The sequence below is a fragment of the Electrophorus electricus genome, chromosome 7 (genome assembly GCF_041902795.1).
Source record: "Electrophorus electricus isolate QZ-2024a chromosome 7, ASM4190279v1, whole genome shotgun sequence".
In the NCBI taxonomy this organism is placed as follows: domain Eukaryota; kingdom Metazoa; phylum Chordata; class Actinopteri; order Gymnotiformes; family Gymnotidae; genus Electrophorus; species Electrophorus electricus.
Genome location: NC_137503.1, coordinates 9,625,717 through 9,650,000, shown reverse-complemented (window position 1 = coordinate 9,650,000; position 24,284 = coordinate 9,625,717). Strand labels below are relative to the sequence as shown.

At 40.0% G+C, this 24,284-nt stretch overlaps 2 protein-coding genes across 3 annotated transcripts in view; both read left to right on the top strand.

The window, feature by feature from the left end:
• Positions 1 to 1,087, top strand: part of LOC113569647 (prostacyclin synthase-like) — an 11,869-nt gene extending 10,782 nt beyond the window's left edge. The window contains exons 9-10 of one of the 2 annotated variants that reach the window (XM_081718432.1): positions 1 to 55; positions 586 to 1,087. The exon at positions 1 to 55 is cut by the window's left edge and continues 6 nt beyond it. In XM_081718432.1, coding sequence (XP_081574558.1) covers positions 1 to 55; positions 586 to 620 — 90 coding nt within the window. In that variant the 3' untranslated portion in view covers positions 621 to 1,087. Of the gene's footprint in view, positions 147 to 585 lie in introns of both variants that reach the window. The other variant, XM_026997604.3, reaches the window with a different exon arrangement.
• Positions 1,088 to 2,316: 1,229 nt separating this feature from the next.
• LOC113569648 (potassium voltage-gated channel subfamily B member 1-like) overlaps positions 2,317 to 24,284 on the top strand; it is a 35,973-nt gene continuing 14,005 nt past the window's right edge. The window contains exons 1-2 of the mRNA XM_026997605.3: positions 2,317 to 2,584; positions 3,519 to 4,191. Of these exons, the coding sequence (XP_026853406.2) occupies positions 3,637 to 4,191 (555 nt within the window). The 5' untranslated portion in view covers positions 2,317 to 2,584; positions 3,519 to 3,636. The remainder of the gene's footprint in view (positions 2,585 to 3,518; positions 4,192 to 24,284) is intronic.

Here is a 24,284-nt window from a genome sequence, read left to right as displayed (position 1 = left end):
AAATATGACAGGTTTCTTAAAGCAGATGGATCAGTAAAGAGAGACTTCTTCAAAGGTGGGAGGCGTCTGAAGTATTACACCATGCCGTGGGGAGCTGGGACTAATGCATGTGTGGGAAAGCCATTTGCCATCCAGTCCATCAGACAGTGAGTGTCCTCGAACACAAAGGAATTCCCAAAGGAAAAGACAACCCTCTGCAGTTCACATACTATCCTTGAGCAACAGGGCCATAGAGATTATCATCATCAGTACACGCATCCACACAGGCACATGCACATACATACATACACACACACACACACACACACACACACACACACACACACACATACACATCAGACACACAGGCATACATGGATCAATATTTAGTTTGTTTTAAAGAAGGCAGTCCTCTTCTTGCACAGGCAAAAGCAATCAAAAGGCAGGAGAAGCATTTTTCCAACAGGCAAACATATACTTGCCACTAATGCTTAGAGTGGATGCATAAGTCTTGTTTCATGAGCCAAGATATACATTTTTACAATGTATGAGACAAACTTGTCCAGCTTTCTAAATACCTTCTATCTTGTCCCCTGTGCTGCACAGGTTTGTGTTTCTGGTCCTGTTCCATCTGGACATGAAATTGTGTGACCCGGAAGCTCAGGTGCCCGAAGTGGATGCCAGTCGCTATGGTTTTGGAATGGTGCAGCCAAACACAGAGCTCCTGATCCAGTATAAATTCAGAGAGCAGCCTTGTGTGCTGTGACTATCTGCATGTCCTAAACTAGATGCTTTACCAACACACCTACACATATTTATTTTTTTAATGATTTTCAAGTTTATGCCTATGTATATATTAATGTAAATATATATATATACTGCATTATGTACCTTTAAATATATATATTTTATCAATGCTAGATGTTTTACTTATATTTACAAATGTACAGTTTATGCTGTGTGAAGAAAATATTACTGAAACACTAGAACTTTTTTCAACTGTATTAGACAGAGTTAAGGTGCTGGGCACAATGGCTGAAATGCAGCAATTTCCCTTGTCATTAAAATATTGTGTAATTGTCAATAAAAACACAGAATTTCAACCCAATATCATATTTGAGACAGGTCGGCTAATTTCTAAGCACCTCACACATAGCTAAATTGCTGCTGGTCTACGATTCCACATGAAGCATTAAATTTGAAAAAGGGCCACAGAGCTGCAGGTTCTAATATTACTGCCTCTCCACTGCACTCTGTCACTGTCGTCCTTGTACAATAAACTAATCCTAAAAATGTACACAACAGCATGTAATGGTTCCCTGGTAAGCTTTATGAAGGGACCAAGTTGACACCAGAATTAGTACAGCAGAAAAGTGAAGGCGAAGACTCCAAAAAAATGGAGTGCAGAAGAATGTTCCTTGTGTCTTGTCTGTGATTTCAGCATTATACGCACTAGCCCTGACTAAAGCAAAACATTAAATAAATGCATTCATTTTCAGGTGTTATGTGAATTTGTGGAACATATTACAATATTGTTTAAGAGGCCACGATTTCACAAACTGGTAAAAACGTTGGCTTTATATAATTACATTGTGACAAATCTACAAGTAGCTAATAGTAATCAGTTCCACCGCAAAAGGAACTGGCCTAGTTATGAAGTTAAAAGGGACCGTCTCCCATATTTCAACGATTTAAGACACGAGGTCATTCGCGGTCCATTCAATAATGCAGTTTTTAAAGCCATTACAATGATTATTAAAATTAAATGGCTTATTGCTGGCGGCAGTTATGTTTTTAACGTCTGTATGTTTATGTATGTGTAATGATGTTTAAATATAATGGCAGACTCTCATCTTATTCATCCTATTGATAAGGAAGCTCTGCGACGACAAGCCTATAACAACTCATATAACTAAAACAGACACAGTTCTAGATAATAATAAATACAGAGTGAAACAAAATTATTCCTAAATTATGCAGTAGACCACAATAAGACAAAGCTTTGTAATGACTTTCGAAGATTCATGAATAGGAACAAGCTGGTCACACACACACACACACACACACACACACACACACACACACACACACACACACACAAAGAAAAAAATCCAGAAACTAACTTCTCAAAAAGTCTAGCCAATGTTTAACGGCAAATAGCAAATTCGTGCAGGGGCATCGGGGTTGGTTTGTGTGTGTGTGTATATGTGTGAGTGAGTGAGTGAGTGAGTGAGTGAGAGAGAGAGAGAGAGAGGGAGAGAGAGAGAGAGAGAGAGAAAGAGAGAAAGAAGCCTGCCGAAGAGGGGAGCCCTCTCTGCAGAACAGTCGAAGCTGCCACCCAACCGTCACGCAAATACAACCTCCCTTAGCAGGCGACAAACATCGTGTGGATTTACTGCTTATAGTCTACTTGTTGACGTTCGTGATTTGTGAAAAACAGGGAAGGATGGCCCATCGAATCGGCAGCAAACGTTTATCTGTTCGAGTATACCATGAAGATGATGCTAAAAATACACTTGGAAAGGAGAGTAGCTAATAAACTACAATCTCACAGGCGACATAAGGGTTGGCGTTCCTGTCTTGAGTCTGTCCCCACGAAACACGGGTACGTAGCGCAGTCTCACGTTGGCATGTTTACCGCGATTTACGAGATCAATATTCTCTATAGTTTGTTGGCTATTTATATTAACATGTGACAAATTAATCTAAATCTGTGTTTAAAGGTGTGTAATTTATGAAGTTATGGATTGTAGTTTCTCTGGAGGAATATCACATATTTACGGACATTATGTCCAGTTTTGGACGATGATCTTTGATATAAACAACCTATGTTAAATCTTAATTTGTAAAGAAGATTTTTTGTAAACTTTTAGAAACAGCAAGAACACATGGGTCACTTTGTACTGGCAGAATACTATGCGAAAATGCACAATATAAAACCCGCTATTCAAACTATTGTTCAAACTACATCACACTTCTCCATATATATGTTATGCCTATATTTAATGGGCTATTCCTTGTAACATTTTGTGTCCAACTGATCTTATAGTCTATACAAAATATTGTACTACTACACGAATCCCCAGACCAACAAAAAGACTTGCCAAGAAGTTAATCTGTTTTAAATTATAAATATAACCTGTTTATCTGTGTTAGTTAAGTTAAGCTTTAGGAGGGATGAGTAGGACAGAGGACCACCTTCAAATGTCAAGTCGGTATACACAGTCACTGTTTCAAAGGACTGTATGATTCACGCTTAGGCTAATCCATATAAATTGAGTTCAATGTCAGAAAAAGTGAAGAGACGCTGAAGAGAATGAATGGTTTGTTAGGGGTGCTGGTTTCAGCACTGGACAGCGATCATTTAAAGGCAAGTTAACTGCAATTTAACCCTACAGTGAGGCGGGAAGAACCTGTCTGCATGATTATAATCACAAAGACATTCTGATTAGTGGATGGAGAACCTGGCATTGTGTGTTAGTTACCTCTTTATGTTGATTCTAAAGTTCTGATTACTTTACTTTCATCCCTTTTTGCAGATGCAAGAATGAAGGCGTACGGATCCAAATTTAGGCAATAACTCTCTTCCAAGGTTGTGTCTTAGACACGTTCAACAATACTCTTTTGGTCTTCTCTACAAAGAAAGCACTATAAGAGATGATTAAAACTGGCTCTCGTTCCACCACCTCCCTACCACCGGAGCCAGTGGAAATTATCCGGAGTAAAACATGCTCCCGCCGGGTGAGACTGAATGTTGGTGGACTCCTACATGAGGTGCTATGGAGAACGCTGGACCGGCTACCTCGAACAAGACTCGGTAAATTACGAGACTGCAACAATCATGAATCCATAATGGAGGTATGCGATGACTATAACCTGGACGATAATGAGTACTTCTTTGACAGACATCCAGGGGCCTTCACGTCCATTCTGAATTTCTATCGTACGGGAAAGTTGCACATGATGGAGGAAATGTGCGCTCTCTCATTCAGCCAAGAACTGGACTTCTGGGGTATAGATGAAATTTACCTGGAGTCCTGCTGCCAGGCTCGGTACCACCAGAAGAAAGAGCAGATGAACGAGGAGTTGAAGCGAGAGGCTGAAACCATGAGGGAGAGGGAGGGTGAAGAGTTCGACAATACCTGCTGCATGGAGAAGCGCAAGAAACTCTGGGATCTTTTAGAAAAGCCCAACTCATCCTTCGCAGCAAAGGTGAGTGCTGCATGGAGAGCTGGCCTGCTTCTGATTCACCCGATGGCCTCATTTTGTTCCCCATCTAAAACCCTTCATATGTCACTGCATAAATGCACCTGTTTAAATGGTCCAGCATGCTGTTTCCAGTGTTCTAACGTACTGAGCCTAGCTCTGTCATATATCCTAGGTCCAGCATAGTATATACATTTAAAAACAGGGCTTTTTAAAAAGGGGTTATCAAAGAATGCATCCTGACATCTTTCAGATGTGCAGTAATGGAGATGTAATAATAACCTACATAAAACTGGAGCAGGGCAAAGTGACAGTGCTATAATTTGAATTACATGGGAGTGGTCCAGAAGAGCCAATATCCTTTGCTCTATCCTATGTGTTCTAAGTAAGTGCTTTCATGTCATTTTCCATATCAAGCTAATTGCAAAACGCTATGCTGATCAATTCAAAGTAATGCACCAGAGTGTTCCTGAGAGGCCTCCAGAATCTGTATAATGGAGCTCCAGTGGTGTGTGCATGGCATTAGCTCCACTGCAGGAGATAGGGTTGATATTATCAGTAATCACATGCTTTTAGCCCACAAATGCTCTTGAACTCTACATTTATCTAAACTAGTGACAGACTGTTAGGTCAGAATGGAGTAGACCTCTGCCATTTCTACAGTCCTATGAAAATATATTATACTGTGACGCAGTATCTGCATTACCTGATAGTGCTGAGTTATTTTTGCTGTTGCAGAAATGTAAAAAAAATAAATAAATTTTATCACTGCTAAACAATTACTATTACATCTGTAATACTACTACTTCATTACATTAAACTTTTTTATAATAAAAATAAATGTAGGCATATTCATCATACATATAATTGCAAAGTGCAAATAGGGGCCACACCTATAACTAATTCATGTACATTAATATAAATGCTTGTCAAGTCTAATTAGCAGTGCACACTACAGTCAAGCAATACCCAGTGAGTAGCACATTAGGCAAATACATCACAGTTCAATTAGCTTGAAAGGGATTTGCATTGTATATTCATCCTGCAGATCTACATGCTGATTATCACAACACTGTCAGATGACTTTGGAGGATATTTTCCACTCTTCCACAAGTGACAGACAGTTCCCCTTGAGAGCTGTAGAGTATGGAGAACCATTGGCCAGAAGAAGTAGGAGACATAAAAACACAAGATATGGTTCTTGCTATTGCACTTACTTAGACCGAAGCATTCCATTGTATATTTCAGCACTGGGTTTCTTTGGTAACACTTAGCCACAGAAGTGTCTATAATCATAGAGAGACACAGTTCAGTTTGAAGAGCATTGTGCACCTACTTAAGTGGACTCTCTGTGGTATCCTAAAGAGGGCTTTTTTTTTACATTTTTCAGTCATATGCGCTTTCTCAAGAGTTTGTCTCTGAAACAGTGCCTTTCTTACTTCAGACACAGACAGAAGTAGTTGAGAGAGAGCATCTTTAATCACACACTCATCCTTTTCAGTTGTTTTTTTCTTCTTACATCAGTATTACTCTCTTTGGTGCCTCTCCCAGCTCTTATAAAACATACAGGGCTGGTATCCCAGATACAGATTAAGCCTAAACAGACTAAAAAGAATCTGCAGTGGTAATTCACCATTGGCACTGCACTTTAGTTCAAGGATAGGCTTAATCTAGGTTTGGTAAACCATCCCATTTCTGAATGACAATAACTATTTTGTAGACAATCACAGATAAAAAATTTTAAACAAGAAACAAAAATGATTTTAAAAGTGTGCGTTTTCCGAATCAACCAGCATAATTCACAATCACCTACATACTAGAGCTGCTGCCTTTCTCAAATATACGAGTCATTGGCCTCGTGCAAACCTGCTGCGTGGCATGTGAGCAAGAGTCTGATAAGTTGTGCAAATCCTGTGAGACTAATGTGACCCTGCTGGATATTCCCACCTCCACTTGTCCTTTGTGCCCCAGAGGGAGCCTCAACCTCTACAGCATCCTCCCAGCATCATCTTCCTCAGCTCAGCAGAGCATAAGGCATACGGCAGACTCTGAAAGCCTTTCCAAGCCGACTTTCACTGCAGAGAAAGCAGTAGCTACACACGTAATCTGAGGCATAAATGATTGGCATCAGCTTCTAACTTCTTGGTTGTGTAAAATAAGCTTTGATATTTTGTGTAAAAAAAAGTCTTGATATATTTTTAGGCAGGTCTCACTGGAACAGAAGTATACAGGAGTTTTTTTCTCTTGTTCATGTGTATTTCTCTTGCTCCCATTTGTACTGTATGTGTTGAGATCTTAAAAACAATGACAGTTTTGTATGTATTATATGATGGCCTCCCTTCTTCATGCTAGCAAATTTCAAAGCTCTGATAGTGTAGAGAGAGTTAGTGGGGAATGAGTGTGAGAGAATGAATGAAAGAGAAGATGGTGCCATTTATTGCACCGTCTGGGCTGAAAAGCCCTTTAGTCCCATGCTCTCATGCTGGTGCCGTGGATGACTGCACAATAAAAGTGTCAGCAGAGGGTTTAACAGCAGCTGTGCGGCAGCAAGCTTGTTTCTCTGTGCTTAATTGCAGGTCAGCAGGGTTAGAATTGTGCCACACCCCTTACACAGATTCCACCGCATGCATTTTTCAGCATGGATGAATTTTTAATAGTGCATTAATTATGCTTGACTTTGTGCCGAGACCAGGGAAGGTGCAATATGGACTATCCATAACTCTCACTGTCACCCTCCTGCCCAATACTGTAGAGTTATCACCTCCAAAAATACATACAGGAGACAGACTTCTCCATGGGTGAGATTCTTCACTATCAGAAAGCCTGTGTAATATGTACCCTTTGCTTGGAGTAAGTTCTATGTATTAATTTACATTAGCTTGTCATATCTTATAGAGAGATTCAGAAGAGTATTGTGTTCAAGAGACCCAGAAATGTGTTTGAGATTGTTAATGCAAAATATGAATATTTTGTTGTGCAAGATGTAGTTTGGTTGTTATGAGAGGAGCAGCAGAAGGTGAATAGCCACTCTGAAACCAGAGTAAAGTGTTTTACCTGCCAGGCTTGAGAGGATAATAGGTATTTGATTGGGACATAACATGAAGCATAAGGCAGAGTTTACATTTTCCTAAAAGCAAAAGCAAATCTTAATTAAGTGATGCATATGTGCAGAGAATAAAAATTCAACCACAGGTGACTCATTCATACCTTCTAGCACAGATAAGGTGCCATCTTATCCCAAAGATATCCTACACTTTTCCAGCGATGGGGTGGTGGAAAGCAATCACACTCCACTAGAGCTCAGTTAAGACTCTCTGTCCTCTAAAAGTCAAACACGGGAATCTAAAACCACTGCATTGCTGACCTGAGAAAAGTAGTATTTCAAGGGACAGTGAAAGCTTATTCTTTGAGTTATGTGCCCAAGTCTTTGTACATTAGTAATTATTGGACTTCTGATCTAATTCTGACATTTGATATGTGAACTCTCTGTGAGTCAGGGAAAAAAAAAAAAAGCTTCAATCATTTGAAATGGCTATGTGATTGTTATCAAATTGAGTAGCGGTTGAAAATCAGTGCCCTTCACCTTTAATCAACAAATTACACTTCAGTTATGGACCAAGTCATGCTGGAAGTCTTCCCTTTACTGTTTCCTTCACAATTGCCTGACTCATTTCCACAGCTGGTGGAACTCATGGTGGTTGCATTAAGATGCAACCCGAGCTGGATGGCGCAAGGACAGGCCATCCACAGGCATCAGAGTGAAGACAAAAATACCACACTGACCACAAAACCTCAAGGGGCAGTATCTGTGTGGTTGGTAATATTCACACAATCACACACACACACACACACACACACACACACACACACACACACACACACACAGAAAGAGAGAGAGAGAGAACCAACTGAAGATGCATTATGTCTTCATTTTAATTTCCACCTAAAAGAGTTGGAAAAGGAAGAAATAGCTTCTGTTCATGTTGATATGACCTGGCACCCATCATTGCTGACATAAGTCCTGTAAAAATCTTTAGGGCAGCCTACTCTCTGCCTCTCATATTTGTTTCACTTTATAGAGGGATGTATGGAATTAAACAGTCAGCAGAGAGAATTATATTTTCCATCCACTCCTAGACCCTGGCCGAACAAACACATATCAAGAGTGTAGCCTGTTTGCATAAACTCTGTGTGATGGTATTAGTGTTACATGCAGTATGTACTGTGAGTTCTAATGGAGGTTTTGAATCTGTGCCTGTTTTCTATAAGATTCATGTACATTGTCAGATAGTTGACCCACAAGGAACAAGGCTGCTCTGAATGATTCTTTAACGACCCTGATCTTGCCTTTGAACTTGAATGGAAGAAGACTATTTTAATTGGCACTCCCTAAATTTAGACAATGCCATTGGACAAGGAGAGCACGGAAAGGCTATGCTTTGTTTTTAAACAATGAACAGAGCTTAGTGTTATAGACTCTTGGGCACAGATGCTGTTTGATTATTAGGTTAAAAACTCCCATTAGTGAAACTGCTTATCATTAACATCAACTGCTATGTCAGCATGCATCAGGAATCAGGACTGGGCTGTTGGTGATGCAGCCACTGTTTAGTTCACATGTTAAGCTATTTAAGCCTGTATGCCCATTTACAGAGCCTACAAAGGTTGGCAATGAGGAATCCACAGTGGAGGCAGGCTGTTCCATTCCATGAAGATTAGGATATGTACACTCTTAGCTACTGCCTGTGGGTGAGGTTGGGTTTATGTGGTCTGAATGCTCATTGATAAAGGTAATTTATTACAGATCTCAGTACAGTTCTCTGGGATGCAGAAAGAATGTAAGTTTAAAGCAAATGGTGTCTCTGTGAATTTTCCAACATGACTGCCATAGTCTATTCAGCTTTCACCAAAATTGGGTAGTTGCCTTTGATAACAATCCATTTATAGTACACAGTGGTTTTCATCAGACTGTTTCCAAGAAGATACAGTGGCCTACTGTCATGAAATGAAACATTTGCCTTCTAAAACTATCGTTGTAAGAGTGTGATTCATTTCTCTACCCAAAATTCAAATGATTGTAGTAAGACCATTGAGAGGCCTGGTTGAGAGCGGCAGTTCAGGGTAATTAACTCACTCATTGGGCTTCCTGAAAACCAGCTCTGGTATTAGAGCCTGCCAACCTGTTCAGGGTTGCTAGGGAGATAGGTGACCTTCATTAGCATATTCCTGTAAGGGGAGGGCCATGAAGCATTTGTACTAAAAGGTCTAACACTACCTCTCTCATGAGATTTTCTTCCAACATTTACACAAACATGCACACATACATACACACCTTAGCATATTTAGACCTGGATAAAATGGAAATATTCACAGCTAGAAGTGAATTGGATAGATGCAACATAGTCTGGCTGTAATGGGGAGTGGTCATAAACAGTACAATAGTTTGTTGTGCAAGTGTAACCTAGAATTATTTCTGTTCTGGGACCATTTTCACCATATACAAATGTGTTACAATTAAGAAAGGTCATAATCGGAAAAAACAACAACCTTATAAATCAAGTAGTTTTTAATTTTTTAGCAGCAAAGAGCCACGGGTTTGCTGCAGTCATTGTTCCTAAATGTTTTCAATGGCTAAGAAAAAGAATGGTACAGATAATTAGGCCATTCAAAAAAGGAGGTACTTTCTCTTCAGGTGGTCATGCACTACTGTGGCGCTTCAGCACCATGCACAAGTCAGCTTATTTCAGATGCCTTCCTAGCACACTTCTATGGAAAGTGTTCTTGGTCTTTCACTGTGTACCACTTTTTTTCCAGGTGTGGTCTTTACCTTTTTAACCTTTTATCTTTTACATTTTTATGTATTTTTTCCCTCTCTGGAAGTAATAACTAAAGAAACCTTATGCCAACATTTTTATCATAACTATTAGCACTGTCTTTGATTTTTTGCCATAACCCTACAAGACAGCATTTACTGAAGAGGCCAGTGATGAGGAGCCTTAAGCAGGTGAGAAGTCAAACATGTCTCAGTGCCATGGCTAAGCATTTATTCAATTATAATGGAGTTGTAATCATTTTCCAATAACTAGGTGTGTGTGCGGGGGGGGGGGGGGGGCGAGGTGCAGGTGTGAAGGGAAAAAGTGATACAGCAAGTGAAACAGCAGGCAGAAAACAACTGAAAAAAGACCACAACCCTTCTACTCCATTGCTCTGCACCTGCTCCACTCTGCAGAAAACTTAGCATTAAAACACCAAGTAGAGTAGAACACCTGAAACACTTTCTAACCATACACTGTGCCCTGGAGAGGCTGATCCAAGCATTGCATTCACTAGCACTCCCAAGCCAATATTGGCACTTAACAGCAATCCAGCCTGGAGCACTGGACTAGCAGGATGTACCACCATTAAATGTGAATCACTGCAGAAATATAGGGCTTTGATGCTATAGTCTGATAGTGCTATCTCCTATAAGAACGCAGAGTTCCACTTTTAGATCAGCCTGCTGCTCATTTCCTCATATCACTGTAACAACAGTAAAGCAGATGCATTATTAATTGGTGAGGTGACATCTAGACACAGTTTAATTAACAGAGTGTCTTTTAACATACTCTGTGCATGTCATCTAAAACCGAAGGCCAATCCTATCCATGTGGACTGTGGACTGTGTCCAGGCTAGAATACTATTTGACAGTAAAGTGCATGTTCTTTTTCTTTTTTAGCACAGGTCTAAATAAAGCTTAAATAAAGCCTTTATCATATATATATATATATATATATATATAAATTTCATTTAATTTTAACCCAAATTAAATCATTTTGTTATAAGTTGTGATTGTTTCAAGACTATCATCCATCCATCCTTATGGTGAAATACAACCATAAGATTTTACTTTTGCTACCAAGCCTTTCAATCCTTCCAACAATACTAATATTTTATTGATACAATTTATGGTGCAGTTACATTTTTTTTGCCAATTTTGGTCATTTCAGTTATGAGTCCTTATACCATGTAACTGCAGGCTTCCATCAATCTGTGCAGGCTTCCACCACCAGCTATGCAGCATTGTCTTACAGATGCAACTAAGATCTTGAATCTTCACACCATCAGGTAGATGCCTGATTCAGTCTATACTCCATTTTGGAATGGACATGCAGTAACTACCACTGTCCAGATTGACTGTCTGGGAAAGTAGCTAAATGCAGTGCATCAAATGGATGGAATCCGAACAGTGTCAAGATGCTGGGTGGATCTATATGGTCCGTGTGTTTGGTTGGGCCTCACATGGGAGTAAACCAACACTAAAGTTAAATAATATTTAAACTTTTGATTGTATTCTTTAATTAGAACATTGACAGACGCAGTAACCCTGTGTGGCAGACAAACAAGAATTCACTCTCTACAGTCCATTGCTCTATTGACTTTGCCAACACTGCTCCATGGCAAAGCGAATCAGCTGTCATGTAGTAGCTTGCTCTGTTTTGCGTGGCTTTGGCCAATCAGTAATTACCTGACACAGACATCCTCCACCTGCCAACTCCACTCTACAAGAGCCAGCAGGCATGATAAATAAAAGATCAACTGGATGAATGAGTGCAGTCAAGAGCTATAGACACACACAATGGCCCAATCATTCAGGCTTCAGCTCCAGCATTATGAACTAAGTGAAATCATTTAATCAGAGTTGTGGTGTAGCTGTGCTGTGCTGGAAGACTGGAGTTGGAGATCCCATCTTGGAGTTAATGAAGAGTGTGACTAAGGTGAGTTCAAGGACTTGGAGTACTAGAAAGCACCAACCCCATCAATGTTGAGTTACCAAATCATCAGGCATTAGGGGGACATTGGTGTAACAAAGAAATTTGGATAGGGTTTGCAGCCTGTCTGCTTGACTGTAAGTAGGCTGTTTGGTCACATGAGACATGGAAAGTCATTTGCTGATAAGTTGCTTACTGAATTGAATCTGGAACCAAGAATGTTTCAAGTAAACTGGAAATGGTGTAAATCTCTCTGCACAGTGTTATGAGAGAGATGTTTAGAGGTCTTTTCAGAAAAATGCTTGTTTTGAAAACCCTCCGTTACAGTCATGACAATGTCGGCAACAAAGCACTTTTTGTACCCGAATACACAGTGCTGACATTAACTACAGTTTGGTGAGAGATGGATAATTGATAGAAGACTCGTATGGCTATCCAGATGGGAGAAACCTCTTTGGGTGTAGTTTTAGACAAACACACAGAGAGAAAACATTGAACAAATACACATGGCTTGTTCATAGCATAGCCCTACAAAGATCACAAGCAAATCAGACATGATGGGAGATAGCACAGACAAGGCAAATAAAAGTAATAGCATTGTAAGGTTATGAAAACAAATATTACAATTTATGACAAAATATAGTAGTGGAATGAATAGTGAGTATGAGTAGTGGAAATATATTAAGAGCTTTCTACAGGTAATATTAATGAAACTTGTTCAGAATGACACAAAATGAATTTAATTAGAGATCTTTTTTTTTTAAACTATATGTCAATGACTAAAATCAGCATACAATTTTAGAGGATAAATATATAAGAAAATATCCACTGTTAGAGAGCTCACATGCAAATAGATATAAAAATATATGTAGCCATATACTTACTGTCATAGTTGCATAGCTATGCTACTGTCACATAGCTACATGACCATTATGTTGCAATTTCCAGTTGACTGACACTTGGTTAAACAAAGTTGGTAATAAGCTCACCTACAGAAAGGATTATAAGATGGCAAAGGCCTTTCCTGGGTTCAGAGGGTGTTCCCTTCTGCTCCTCTGATACACACTTTATTTGATCCATGGGGTATATGGAGTTGAAAGGGCAAATACGGCACCCATGTGTGGCTTCTATCGATTCACCTGCTACCCATTCCCCAACACCTACCTAGAATAGGAAAGAATGTTGGTTGCCATAGCAATGGACCACAGAAGATGTTACCAAGCGGATGTTTGCTAGTCCAGAGGGAGGAATTGGTTAGAAAGAGTCGGGGTGGATTTCTGAGTCAGTGCCCTCACAGTCATCTCCTACAGAAAATCAGCTATTGAGCCACATCTCTGGGAGTTACTCTGAGGACAGAGAAGCCACCAGCAGCAGCAGCTAGTGTTGGGGACAGAGTGCAAACAATGTGCACTTGAAAGCAACGACCTTAAGTCTAACCCTAAAATATCAATAGCAGTCCACTACAGTAGGGTTAACTAGAGCAGTGTTTCTCATCCCAGTTCTCAAGACCCACTGGATGGTCCATGTTTTTACTCTTATACAGGTCCTAATGTGCCTATACCAAAGCCTTAAGAACACTCAATGCTTAGTCCAGGCATAGTGGGAACTGGGTTAGCACAAAAGCATGGACCATGCAGTGGATCCCCATAATTAGATTGAGAAACACTACTCTAGAGGACCAGAACTGCACTGCTGGAATAGTAGAGTCCAGTTCCAAGAGGGATGGAGAAGTAATTATTATTCAGGATGATGATCTGATGATTAGGAAAAATGAAAGAAGTGGAGGGAGAGAAAAATATTAAGGCGACAAATGAGATAGAGAGATGAGGAGAATGTAGTGAAAGAGTAAGAGATATGTCTGAAAATGATAGTAAGGCTTGGAATATTGCATACCTGTGTATAGTTTCCAGCTCTGCAGTGAGACACACTCCCCAGAGACTTATAAAAAATAATTTGTAAAGTAGTTGTGCTCAAACTCACACACCAACCCACTCACACTTTTCTGTCTGACACTCGCACAGCCAATCTGGGTTGCGCTGTAAGTGATTTGTACTGACAGGAGCTGAATCATTTGGTCACGCCGCATCAGGGTGCCTCACAGTTGGATGATTTCCCAGAGGTCACTGCTCTGATTAAAGAGAACGGTGTAAGAAAGTCACCACAGGTGCCATGATATCATGCCTCAGGGAACAGAAAGAGAGCCAGGGGACAGGCCAAGCCCTCTGGAGGGATGAGATAGAGAGAGGGACAGAGAGAGAAGACAGAGAAGAGAAAGAAAGAGAAAGATACTACAAGGAGAGAGAAACTTCAAAGAGACAGAAGAGAGTAGAAGGAAAGCCAAAGAGAGAAAAGAGGAGACATAGAGAGTGAGTGATCAAGAGAAGAGAGAGAAAGAGAGAGAGAGACAATACATGAAAGAACTTATGGAAAGTATGTCTGTAGAGAACAGATATTCCATGTGCACACAGAGCTGGACAAGAATCAGACTGGGTGTTAGAGGAGAGAAGAGATGAGAGAAAGAGGAGAGAAAGATTAAGAGGAGCAAAAGAGAGAGACAAAGACAAGACGCAAGAGAAGTGAGTGAGTGAGAGAGAGAGAGAGAGAGAGAGAGAGATGGGGGAGTCTGGTGTTTTGTTGATTATTGCCATAAAGATGTGACCATGGAGACAATAGAGCCATGGCACTGGGTTGTGGAGTGGAACTTTTTCAGCAGTTTTCCATTGTATTTTAAATTGTGTTCACTAGCATTTATGCTCACCTAAACATTTTACCTGTGTACATATGTAAAATATGTAACACTATTTAACAGCATAAGTGTTTTTAAATAAGCGCCATCACTGTGTATTCTTTTACTGCAGGCACATGCTGATAGTGGGACAGCTTTTAGGATATAGGGCAGCAAGCCTGAATCATGAATAGGGGAAAAAGACAAACAACCTTTTCTTTCTTTACAGAGTGTATGGTAACCAGTTTATGATGAGTTTAACAGAATAAGTACGATATATTCTAGACCATTCAAAATTACAGTGTGAATAGTTGTGTTTAAAACATGAACAAAGTAACTTTATACAATAGTCTATTAGACTAAAGGATAAATATATAAAAATGGGGAAAAAATGAATAATAGAGAATCACCCACTTTTATTATTTTGTGAATAGTATTTTAGCTAAAGGAATCTTAAGTCCTAAGGCAGGCAGACACACAAGCACACACACACACACACAAACACAAATGCTAATTACGATAATGATGTGCATCTCCATAACTGAGATAGTAAAGTGTGTGTAGGGGTTGGTGATTTCGGTCTGTATATGGTAGCACGTCTGCTATCCATAGATGTGTGTCTTAATAGGTTCTGAACATAAGTATGAGGAAGAGTGTAGTTGATTGGTGCGAGAGAAAGAGGAGAAAGAGAGACTTTTCTAGGTCAGCACAGGCAAAGTGGTGTATCTGGATCAGGTTCTATTTAAAACCATGCTTTGGGTAAAATACATTTCATTGATATTCATATGTCTTAAAAGACCACAGGGTAATGCAAAAAGATTAATAATTTACAGCTTGGCAGAACATCTTATTTTGGTAGTCAAACAAACCAAACAGACCTTATCAGACATCTTTTAAGAGGTTGCTATGGCTTCAACACTTTCAAGGAATATAGGACAGTGATAAAGGCCATTAATCTGTTTGCTCTCCTAGCAATTTAGCCAGTTCCACATAAAACGCATTGCAATGATGCATGTAAACTCAGCAGCATGCAGTTGCTTTGACCCATCTAAGAGAAAAATATCAGGCTATTAAGCTATAATGACCTCAGGTGTTGCTACTATCCCAGCATGCTCCAGGCCACCAGTACTGCTGCTGCTGCACTGGGCCATGCTGACACACCGATTAACACATCCTGCATGGTTACCATAGCGAGCTGAGGTCCTGCAGGGAATGTACCCGTGCTAATCAGGAAGCTCCCATTTCTAGACTGTTCTTTTTAATGCAGACAGTAGGTAAGGAAGTGGTCCAGCTCAGCTCTAAGAGATTGTTTTTTTTTTTTCCTTAATAGAAATCTAATTTAGGTCAGCCCTGATATCTAAGGGAGCACCAGGTTTTAATGAAATAGCTGAGAAAGTGCTTATGTCTGAGGGAGAGCTGGACTGCATTGATGTAAGGTAGTGTACCATCTCTCTGTAATCAGCACGAGCTTTGGCTCTTAGCCCTGTAATTCGTCTACAGCAGTTGTTGAATTCTACTGTTACCCCCCCCCACCCAGCCCTGAGTAATTCTTAATGCTTTAGCACCAGGAGTCCCAGTGGAATGCTTGACTCTTAGGAAGACCTCACTGGCCTTGGGTCAAGCCGCTCTTTAACAGACTTCTGGGAAATTCACGCAGAGTGGACAGACAGGTTTTAGAATGTTTCCCCCGAGTCAGTGTTTAGTGGGGGCAGCTATACCATGGCTCACATCCAGGGACTGCAGTTAGACTAGTTAGACAACCTCTATAAAAAGAGAAAGAAAGAGAGGGGGGGGGGGGCGTGAACATAGCTAGGCGTCAAGGAGATACCTCTACAAAGGCATATAACTGTAAAATTAAATATATATATATATACCAACAATAAAACTTAAAAGAATCCCTTGGACTCCCCCATTACTGAGCAGGTACTTAGACATAAAATATAGCCCCTAAAATCTAAAAAAAAGCAAGCATGCCTGAGGCCATCTTAAATTAGCACACAGTTGGCCATTCTCAAACTATTCAGTATGATTCTGAGTGGATTATGTCCCTGACATCTGAAGTCAAGGTCTTTTAACACCCATTTCAAAAGTGGAAATAGGTTTGACCCCAATAACTACAGCGCATCTGTGTGAACGTTGTTCTGGAAGGTTTGCTGTAGTGTTATTAGTTTGAGACTTATAGATTTCCTTATGTAGCACAGAGACTTAAATAAAAGTCAGACTGGATTCATACCAAATCATTACACACCAGATCATATTTATACACCATAACTTACATGTTAACCAGAACAAAAACTAAATATTTGCATGTTTCATAGACTTCAAATTGCGGTACACAAGTAATAAGTGCAGTATAAACCTTTCTCAAGTGCACGGAGTGAGAAAAATCACATTATTCCATGGCTATATCAATTAATTTTCCACCATTTTAGAACACTGCAGTAACTGGTCTCTCTCTACACAACTCTGTAAAGATGGCCTGGTTCACCTGTCCAACACAGAGCAGGGGCTACAGCAGAACCTGCACCTAAAACAAACCATAACAATCATTTCCCAGAAAAGAGCCAGATCACAAGAAAACATAGCACACATAAAATGAATAAATACTGACTAATAAAAAAAGGTGTCTCCCTCACTCCTATCACTCTTAATGCTTTGCAATGCAGAGCTGAGCAGAGAGAAGCCAAACCAAATTATAACACTTCAAAACAAAATACTACATCACCCATTGGAGCGCACAAATACAGGCACAAAGCAAAATGCACTGCTATCTGGCCCTACAATGATAGCAGACTGTAGCAGACTACCTGCTCACAGTGGACCATGCTGACAAAGAACAGATGCTGTGAACACAGCCTGGCCATGCACACCAGTATGAGATATAAGAAGTCATGGCTGCCCAGAGAGAACAGAGACAGATACTGAGACTGTAGACAGGACTGTAGAAGCAACACTTTCTGACTAAAGGTAAAATAGTGATTGAATTTACTTTACAAAATTTGAGATGATACACCCAACTGTAGCTATGTGTCTAATACTGCTCAATCTATTAGGAGAAAATAGAGATAGCAGAACTTTAGCTGGATGATATACATCTGCCTGCCACCACATGAGAGACAGTGAGTAGACCACCCGAACACAACACGTGAGCATACAAACACACACACACACACACACACACACACACACACACACACATACACACACACACACACATACACACACATACACACACATACACACACATACACACACATACACACACACACACACACATACACACACACACACACACACACACACACACACACACACACATACACACACACAGACACACACAGACACACACACACAGCCCTGGTTGAAAGCACCTTTATATTTGTTTAACTTTTTTTTTCCCCCCTCATCTTGACTACATATATTATTTCATGTTAATTACAGTTCTTTTCATGGAATTATTAGTAAGATATAGCAATTATTATGTTCTGTAATTTTGTAAATGTACAATCTTGCGGTTTTAATATTCTTTTGGCAATATTGTAAATGAAAAGCTGAATGGAAATGAAAGTAGAGAAAGAAAGAGAGAGACTATCAGCCAGAAGTTCTGCTTCTGCTTCTAGACAGAGGTACAAGTCTACCTCCTGATCTACACTCTTCCAGTCTTTCTCTCCTCTACAGTTTTGGTCCTATTGTTTTTCCGCTCCATCCCTTGCAACTGTCCATCTGTCTCACATAACCTCCCACCTCCTTATGCAATGTCCAATAAACTCTCAGCTCGCCCTTTTGCCCCACCCTTATTCAGTTCCACTCACATTAGGCCTTTTTTTATTATTATTTGTTTGTCATTCTATCCCATGCAAACGCATGTTTGATCAACCGTGTAATCGATGTTGTAATACAACAGTGCTGACTCAGAATACATATTAAATATTGCTGCTTTTACAAATCTCTTACACTGTGTGTGTGTGTGTGTGTGTCTGTGTATGTGTATGTGTGTGTGTGTGTGTGTGTGTGTGTGTGTGTGTGTGTGTGTACACAGATATTGATCAGGTTTCAAAACAGGACAGATTGTCTGTGCACTTATTATTACTGGAGATTCCTTTTTATGAAATAGTTTCTGATAGCAGTGGACCAGTAGGACAGAATGTATGAATGAGAATGACCACTACTTGGTGATCTATACTGTAGGGGTTAGAGATCTGTGGGAGATTCAGCTCTCATCCCAGTTTCCATGACTGGTTATATAGAGATGCCTCTCAGAACAACTTTGCTTATTAAAACCAAGCATTGAAAAAACTGGAATTCAAAATTAGAGCAGCTTAGTTTTGCTTGGTTCTTCCAGTGGCCAGCTTTAGGAATTTTTCCAGAAACTTTTATTTGTGTGTGTGTGTGTGTGTGTGTGTGTACCACTCAATTGTATCTTTTCGCCTTCAGCAATAGCAAAATAAAAGCAAGGCAAACATGCTAAATTAGCACATTCAACTATGATTGCTCTCACCAGGAAACAATAAAGGAAACCCACCAAATCCCAAAACCTAAGGGATGGGAAAACGGAAGGATTCCTACCAGGCACAACTTAATATATGCCTCAAAGCTGGCTGCCCATTTTATTTGTTATTTTATAGCATGCTTTGCATTTACTATTTTAAAACGATTATCCCTTTCAGGAATGAGTTCTGTTAAATAATGCAGTGCTTTGCTGAGTTATGGTTTTGGTTTTTTTGTTTTTTTTGCACAGCATTCTCACACGTTCGTTGTTAGTGTCCTGAAAACTGCTCAACTGTATTGTTATGTTACAATGTACAACTTTTAGTTTTCAGAGTTTCTAATGACACCATCGTGATTGTACTCACTGGTTTGAGAAACAATTCAACAATTCTCCATTTAATATAAATTTCATGTTGGACATTGTAGTCAATTTCACCACTTTTTGGACATTTCACCACTTTTTTTTCCCTGGTGGGTTAATGAAAGTGGATCCTATATGAGTACATTAGATGAAAAAGGAGATTTAGACATACAAGTGCAGCATGCATGTCAGACATCTGACTAGCCACCAGACATATGCACATAAAAAGATCATAAAGCAACAGCTGTCCACACATCTGTACATTCAACACATCAGTGCACCTAGGTCTCTCTCTCTCTCTCTCTCTCTCTCCCTCTCTCTCTCTCTCTCTCTCTCTCTCTCTATCTCTCTCTCTCTCTCAATTAAGGGGCTTTATTTCAACAATAGATTAATTGGTATACCATTAATCATGATTCACCGATCTAGAAGTTCAGGAATCCTTTGTAGTACAGTGTCAGACTGGGGATACTACTGAGGCATCTCTTTCTGTTGAAACATGTACTAAGAAAATGAACATAGAGGAAGTAATCTGAGCCTTCTTCCCTGCCATATGTTCCCCTCTGGTAATCACGGACACATTCAAGAAATATGGTGAGTGAATGGATTCATCTGTACAGCTGTATTTAAAACACACTAGAGATTTCTCCCCTAATCTTCATCTGATTTTCAGCTCTGTGTTTTTCTAATACTTAAATGGGATCAAGGGAACATTCTTATAGCATGACCGCTTGAGGAGAAGATGGCCCTGTTGGGTCAGAGTTACAAAATCAATGTGCCATAAACTTACATACCACAGACCTGATTTTAAATGTGTTGCAATATTTTAAATGTTTAAATATGTTTGCAAATTTAACATCTGCCAAACCGCATTAAAGATGCGCATTAAACCTCATAGTCAATGCAGCATGCATGTACTCATACACACTCACACACACCCACAGAGAGAAATGAGAGGGGGAAGGAGAGCACATGATGTACCATGGAGCCATCTAGAAGATTCCACATATAAAAACACAGAGCCATCATCAAGATCCACAGTCTTCCGGCCCAGTCAGTGGAGGGGATGGGTATGAGTCAGGGTGGGTGGGTTGAGTGGGGGGGATGTTCACAGAGTGCAGTGCAGTTCCAGCAGGCGAAGGGAAGACTCCACTCTCCATGTATGGGAGGACTTGCATGCCAGAGCAAGAGCATGTTTACACAATATTAAATGGATGTGGGCATGGTGCTGTGCGTCACACAAACACACACACACACACACACACACACACACGTTCTGACATCTGCTTGACTCTGAGTAAATTTGTGTGTGTGTGTGGGGGGGGCATGTGGGAGAGGTGGAGGGGGCGGTGTGTTAGTTCTAACTAAGTAATGCAAAAGACTAATGTAGGATGTAATGTCCTCCTTTGTCTTTTTGTGCTGCTGTTTATTGCCACACTCAGTGTTCATAATAAAATTAACTGTTACACCATAAGGAATCCAAACATACATGTTTACAAGAAAGGTTATGCAAGAATCATGACACTGTTGCCTTCCTCTACTGACTCTGCACAGGATATCTCAAGGTCCAAAGCAGTCATTGGGCTCTGGCTGACAGCAGCACTGAACACTTCCTGCTACAATTTACAGTTTTGTTCCACTTGCAAATCACTGGACTCCTTCATGTCCCAATCAAGTAATGACACCATGCTACTGGGTGAGGAGAGAGAGAGAGAAACAGAGAGACAGAGACAAAGAGAGACAGATTGAAAATGTAAGTGAAGCAGCAGGAGCAGTGCTGTGGCTGTGGTTGACATGTTCAACACACGCAGCACTGAGGTGAACACAGCCAATCCGTACCACTCAACACAATTCACACTTTACTTTACCAGCCAACACCTGTAGTGACTGCAGTAGGCAGAGGCAGGCAGAGAGAGACAGAGAGAGGAAGAGAAACTCCAGTATGCAGAGGAAAGCAGTCAAGTAGAAGCAAATTCCAAGAGGCAGAAAACAGTAAGAGATAGTATGTGATTCTAAAACAGTGTGATGCTAAAACACCGAGAAATAATGATTCTAAAACAAAAAGAAATAGTAGGTGATTCTAAAACAGTAAGACACAGTATGTCATTCTAGAACAGAAAGAGATAGATTAGTATGTGATTCTGTGCCATAGGTTGGGGCCTCAGCAAGCTCCAGTTTTTTCCTTACATGTCCAAAATGAATGATTCATTCCAAGGGACAGCCTCAGAATGAGACACTAAATCCTCCTTTCTTTCTCTGGGCCTTTGCCTCGTAGGGAATTGCGGAGGTCTCAGCCCAGTGCGGAAAGGCAGAGGTTTTAGTGAAACTCCATGTGTGGTACCAGGCTAAAGGCTGAATACCCAAAGTACCACCCCCTGCCATCTCCATGGCCCTTTGTGCCTTTGGCCCTACAGTTCTTTTTGGGACATGTGTAGCTGAAGGGTTGCATGTCTAGCCCAGATCATGAACTAGACATTTCTTTTTAAACATTTTAGTGGTCCATGTCTAGGCATAAGCAGAAAAAAAATATCAGATGTAAATGACTGGAAGGCTTTAAAGATATTTTCCGAAGATATACAGAATTGAGCTTAAATGCTTTTTTTACATATCCCCAGTATATTAGGAACTATTTGGATTCTGAAGGGCTTGTAAACACTGAACGTTAGCTGTTAATAGAGCATCTCAACAAAAGCGACTGATGAATGTCAAAGTTCCTATTACACCAGGGCTTTCCCACTTTATCCAATCAGGCTTTTTCATTTGCAAGGTGCTCCTATCCCTAACATTCTACCCACTGCTTCCTTTAACATGTTTTTGTTTTCATGCATGCACGCGGTCTATGATCATCACCATGGAAACTATCAGCTCGACTAAGAGAGGCTGTTCTGCATTTCTAAGGAGCAGTGAAGTGTGTGTGCATTAGAAAGTGAGTGTGTGTGTGTGTGTGTGTGTGTGTGTGTGTGTGTGTGTGTGTGTGCGCGCGCATGTGTGTGTGTTTCAAGATGCTTGTTTTTTGCTTTATAATATGTAAAAATCTTTAGAGATCTAGCCAATTGATGAATCCTTTTGTAGCATCAGTCTGTTTTAATTTTGTGACAGTGCTGTGTTCATCTCTCTCTGACTCAGAATCACTCAGGCAGCCAAATGCTTGTGCTTTGGAAAATGTTTCTTCCTAAGATACCGTTGGGAGACAGACCCATGTATTATATAGTCTGGTTCCGGCTGTGAGGCCGGAATATACAAAAAAGGTCCCTGTCTTACAAACATTAAAAACATGGATGCCACAGGAATGAACATTGATGTATACATGACAAGTGCATGGCATGAAATTTGAGTTTCTGTTCTCACTCTTTACACAGATAGCAAAATGAAAATTTACTTAGTGTTGTATTTTTTAAACTTAATATTGCTGTAATATTTCCTGAAAGTTCAAGTGAAAGGACTTTTTCCCTCTCTTTTGATGTTCTCAGAACATTCCTTGGGGATTTATGAAAAATGTTCCTACATTTGAGCCCTTGCAATGAAAAAAACATTTGAGCTATTTCCCCTTTTTATGTAATCAGTTATTTTAGTTTTGATTTTTACATCTTTTACATTTAAATTACATTACAATGCTACATATGCTTCATTTAGACTTTTCATTGCAAGTGCTCATAGAGTATTATTAAACATAATATTTTCTGAATGATATCTGGATGTTGTACCTCCAACACTGGAAGGTAACATCCTGAGGACTTTTTTCATGAATTCTGAGTGCATCAGTAATACATTACAAACTTAAAGGCAGACTGAAAAATTTCATTTCAGTTCCTTTACTGTAATTTAAATATTTTCCTCCAAATACTTTTGATGCTGGCTAGGATTGTAAGTGGAGTCAGGCACATCTGTTTCAGTGGCATACATCACCTTCCTACCAATCTGTACCACCTGGTATACTCATAAAGATCAGGTCTAAACTCATTTACCATTTAGCTGTGTAGATAATCATTTTGAACATTATGTTGTCAACTTCTATAAATAATTTGGGATCAGTGGTGATGGTAACACCACATTCTGTTCAGGTTAATCATGAGACCATTTGGGAAAGTTATATTTTGACAAAATATCAAAAACAGACATAAAGGAATCATGCACTATGCTACAGGTATGACAGCGACTGCATCATATGCAGTGCTCAGATACTGCAGGTGATATTTGGTTGGCTAATACGAAAGCATTTCCCTAAAAAAGGAATACATCCCCATTTTTACAGCTTACTCTAAGAGCAAAGATTATTTATGAAACAACCTTTTAAATTTTCAGTGAGGTATTTGGGAAAATAGGTCATGCTGCAAGGCTGTTTTTTTCCCTCCATTTATGTCTGACACATACCAATACTTTTCCTGTACACTACCCCAAACACAAACTGTCACAGTTATCACTTCTTTACTGCACACATTACAGTGGACATTCCACATCTCAGCAAAACAGCTCAACAAGATCAACTAAAGCCACTCTTTGACTCCCTCATTTTGTGAGTAGCTTGGACTTCTCAGGCGTACTGCTGTGCCTGACTCTCCTTTCTTTCGTGTCTGTCTGCAGCTTCCAAGTCCATGTAAGTGGATATGTGGGATAAACATACCAATACACAGGGTTCAGTCTGACCCTCCATAAGCCTCCTGTTCTATATCTGCCTCTCCGACAGGACAGGGAGAGTCAAATATAGCCCCAGTGCTATGGCTCTCCATCCTGCTATAATCTCCTGTACATGAATTATTGAGTTCATAAGGGAAGGGATCT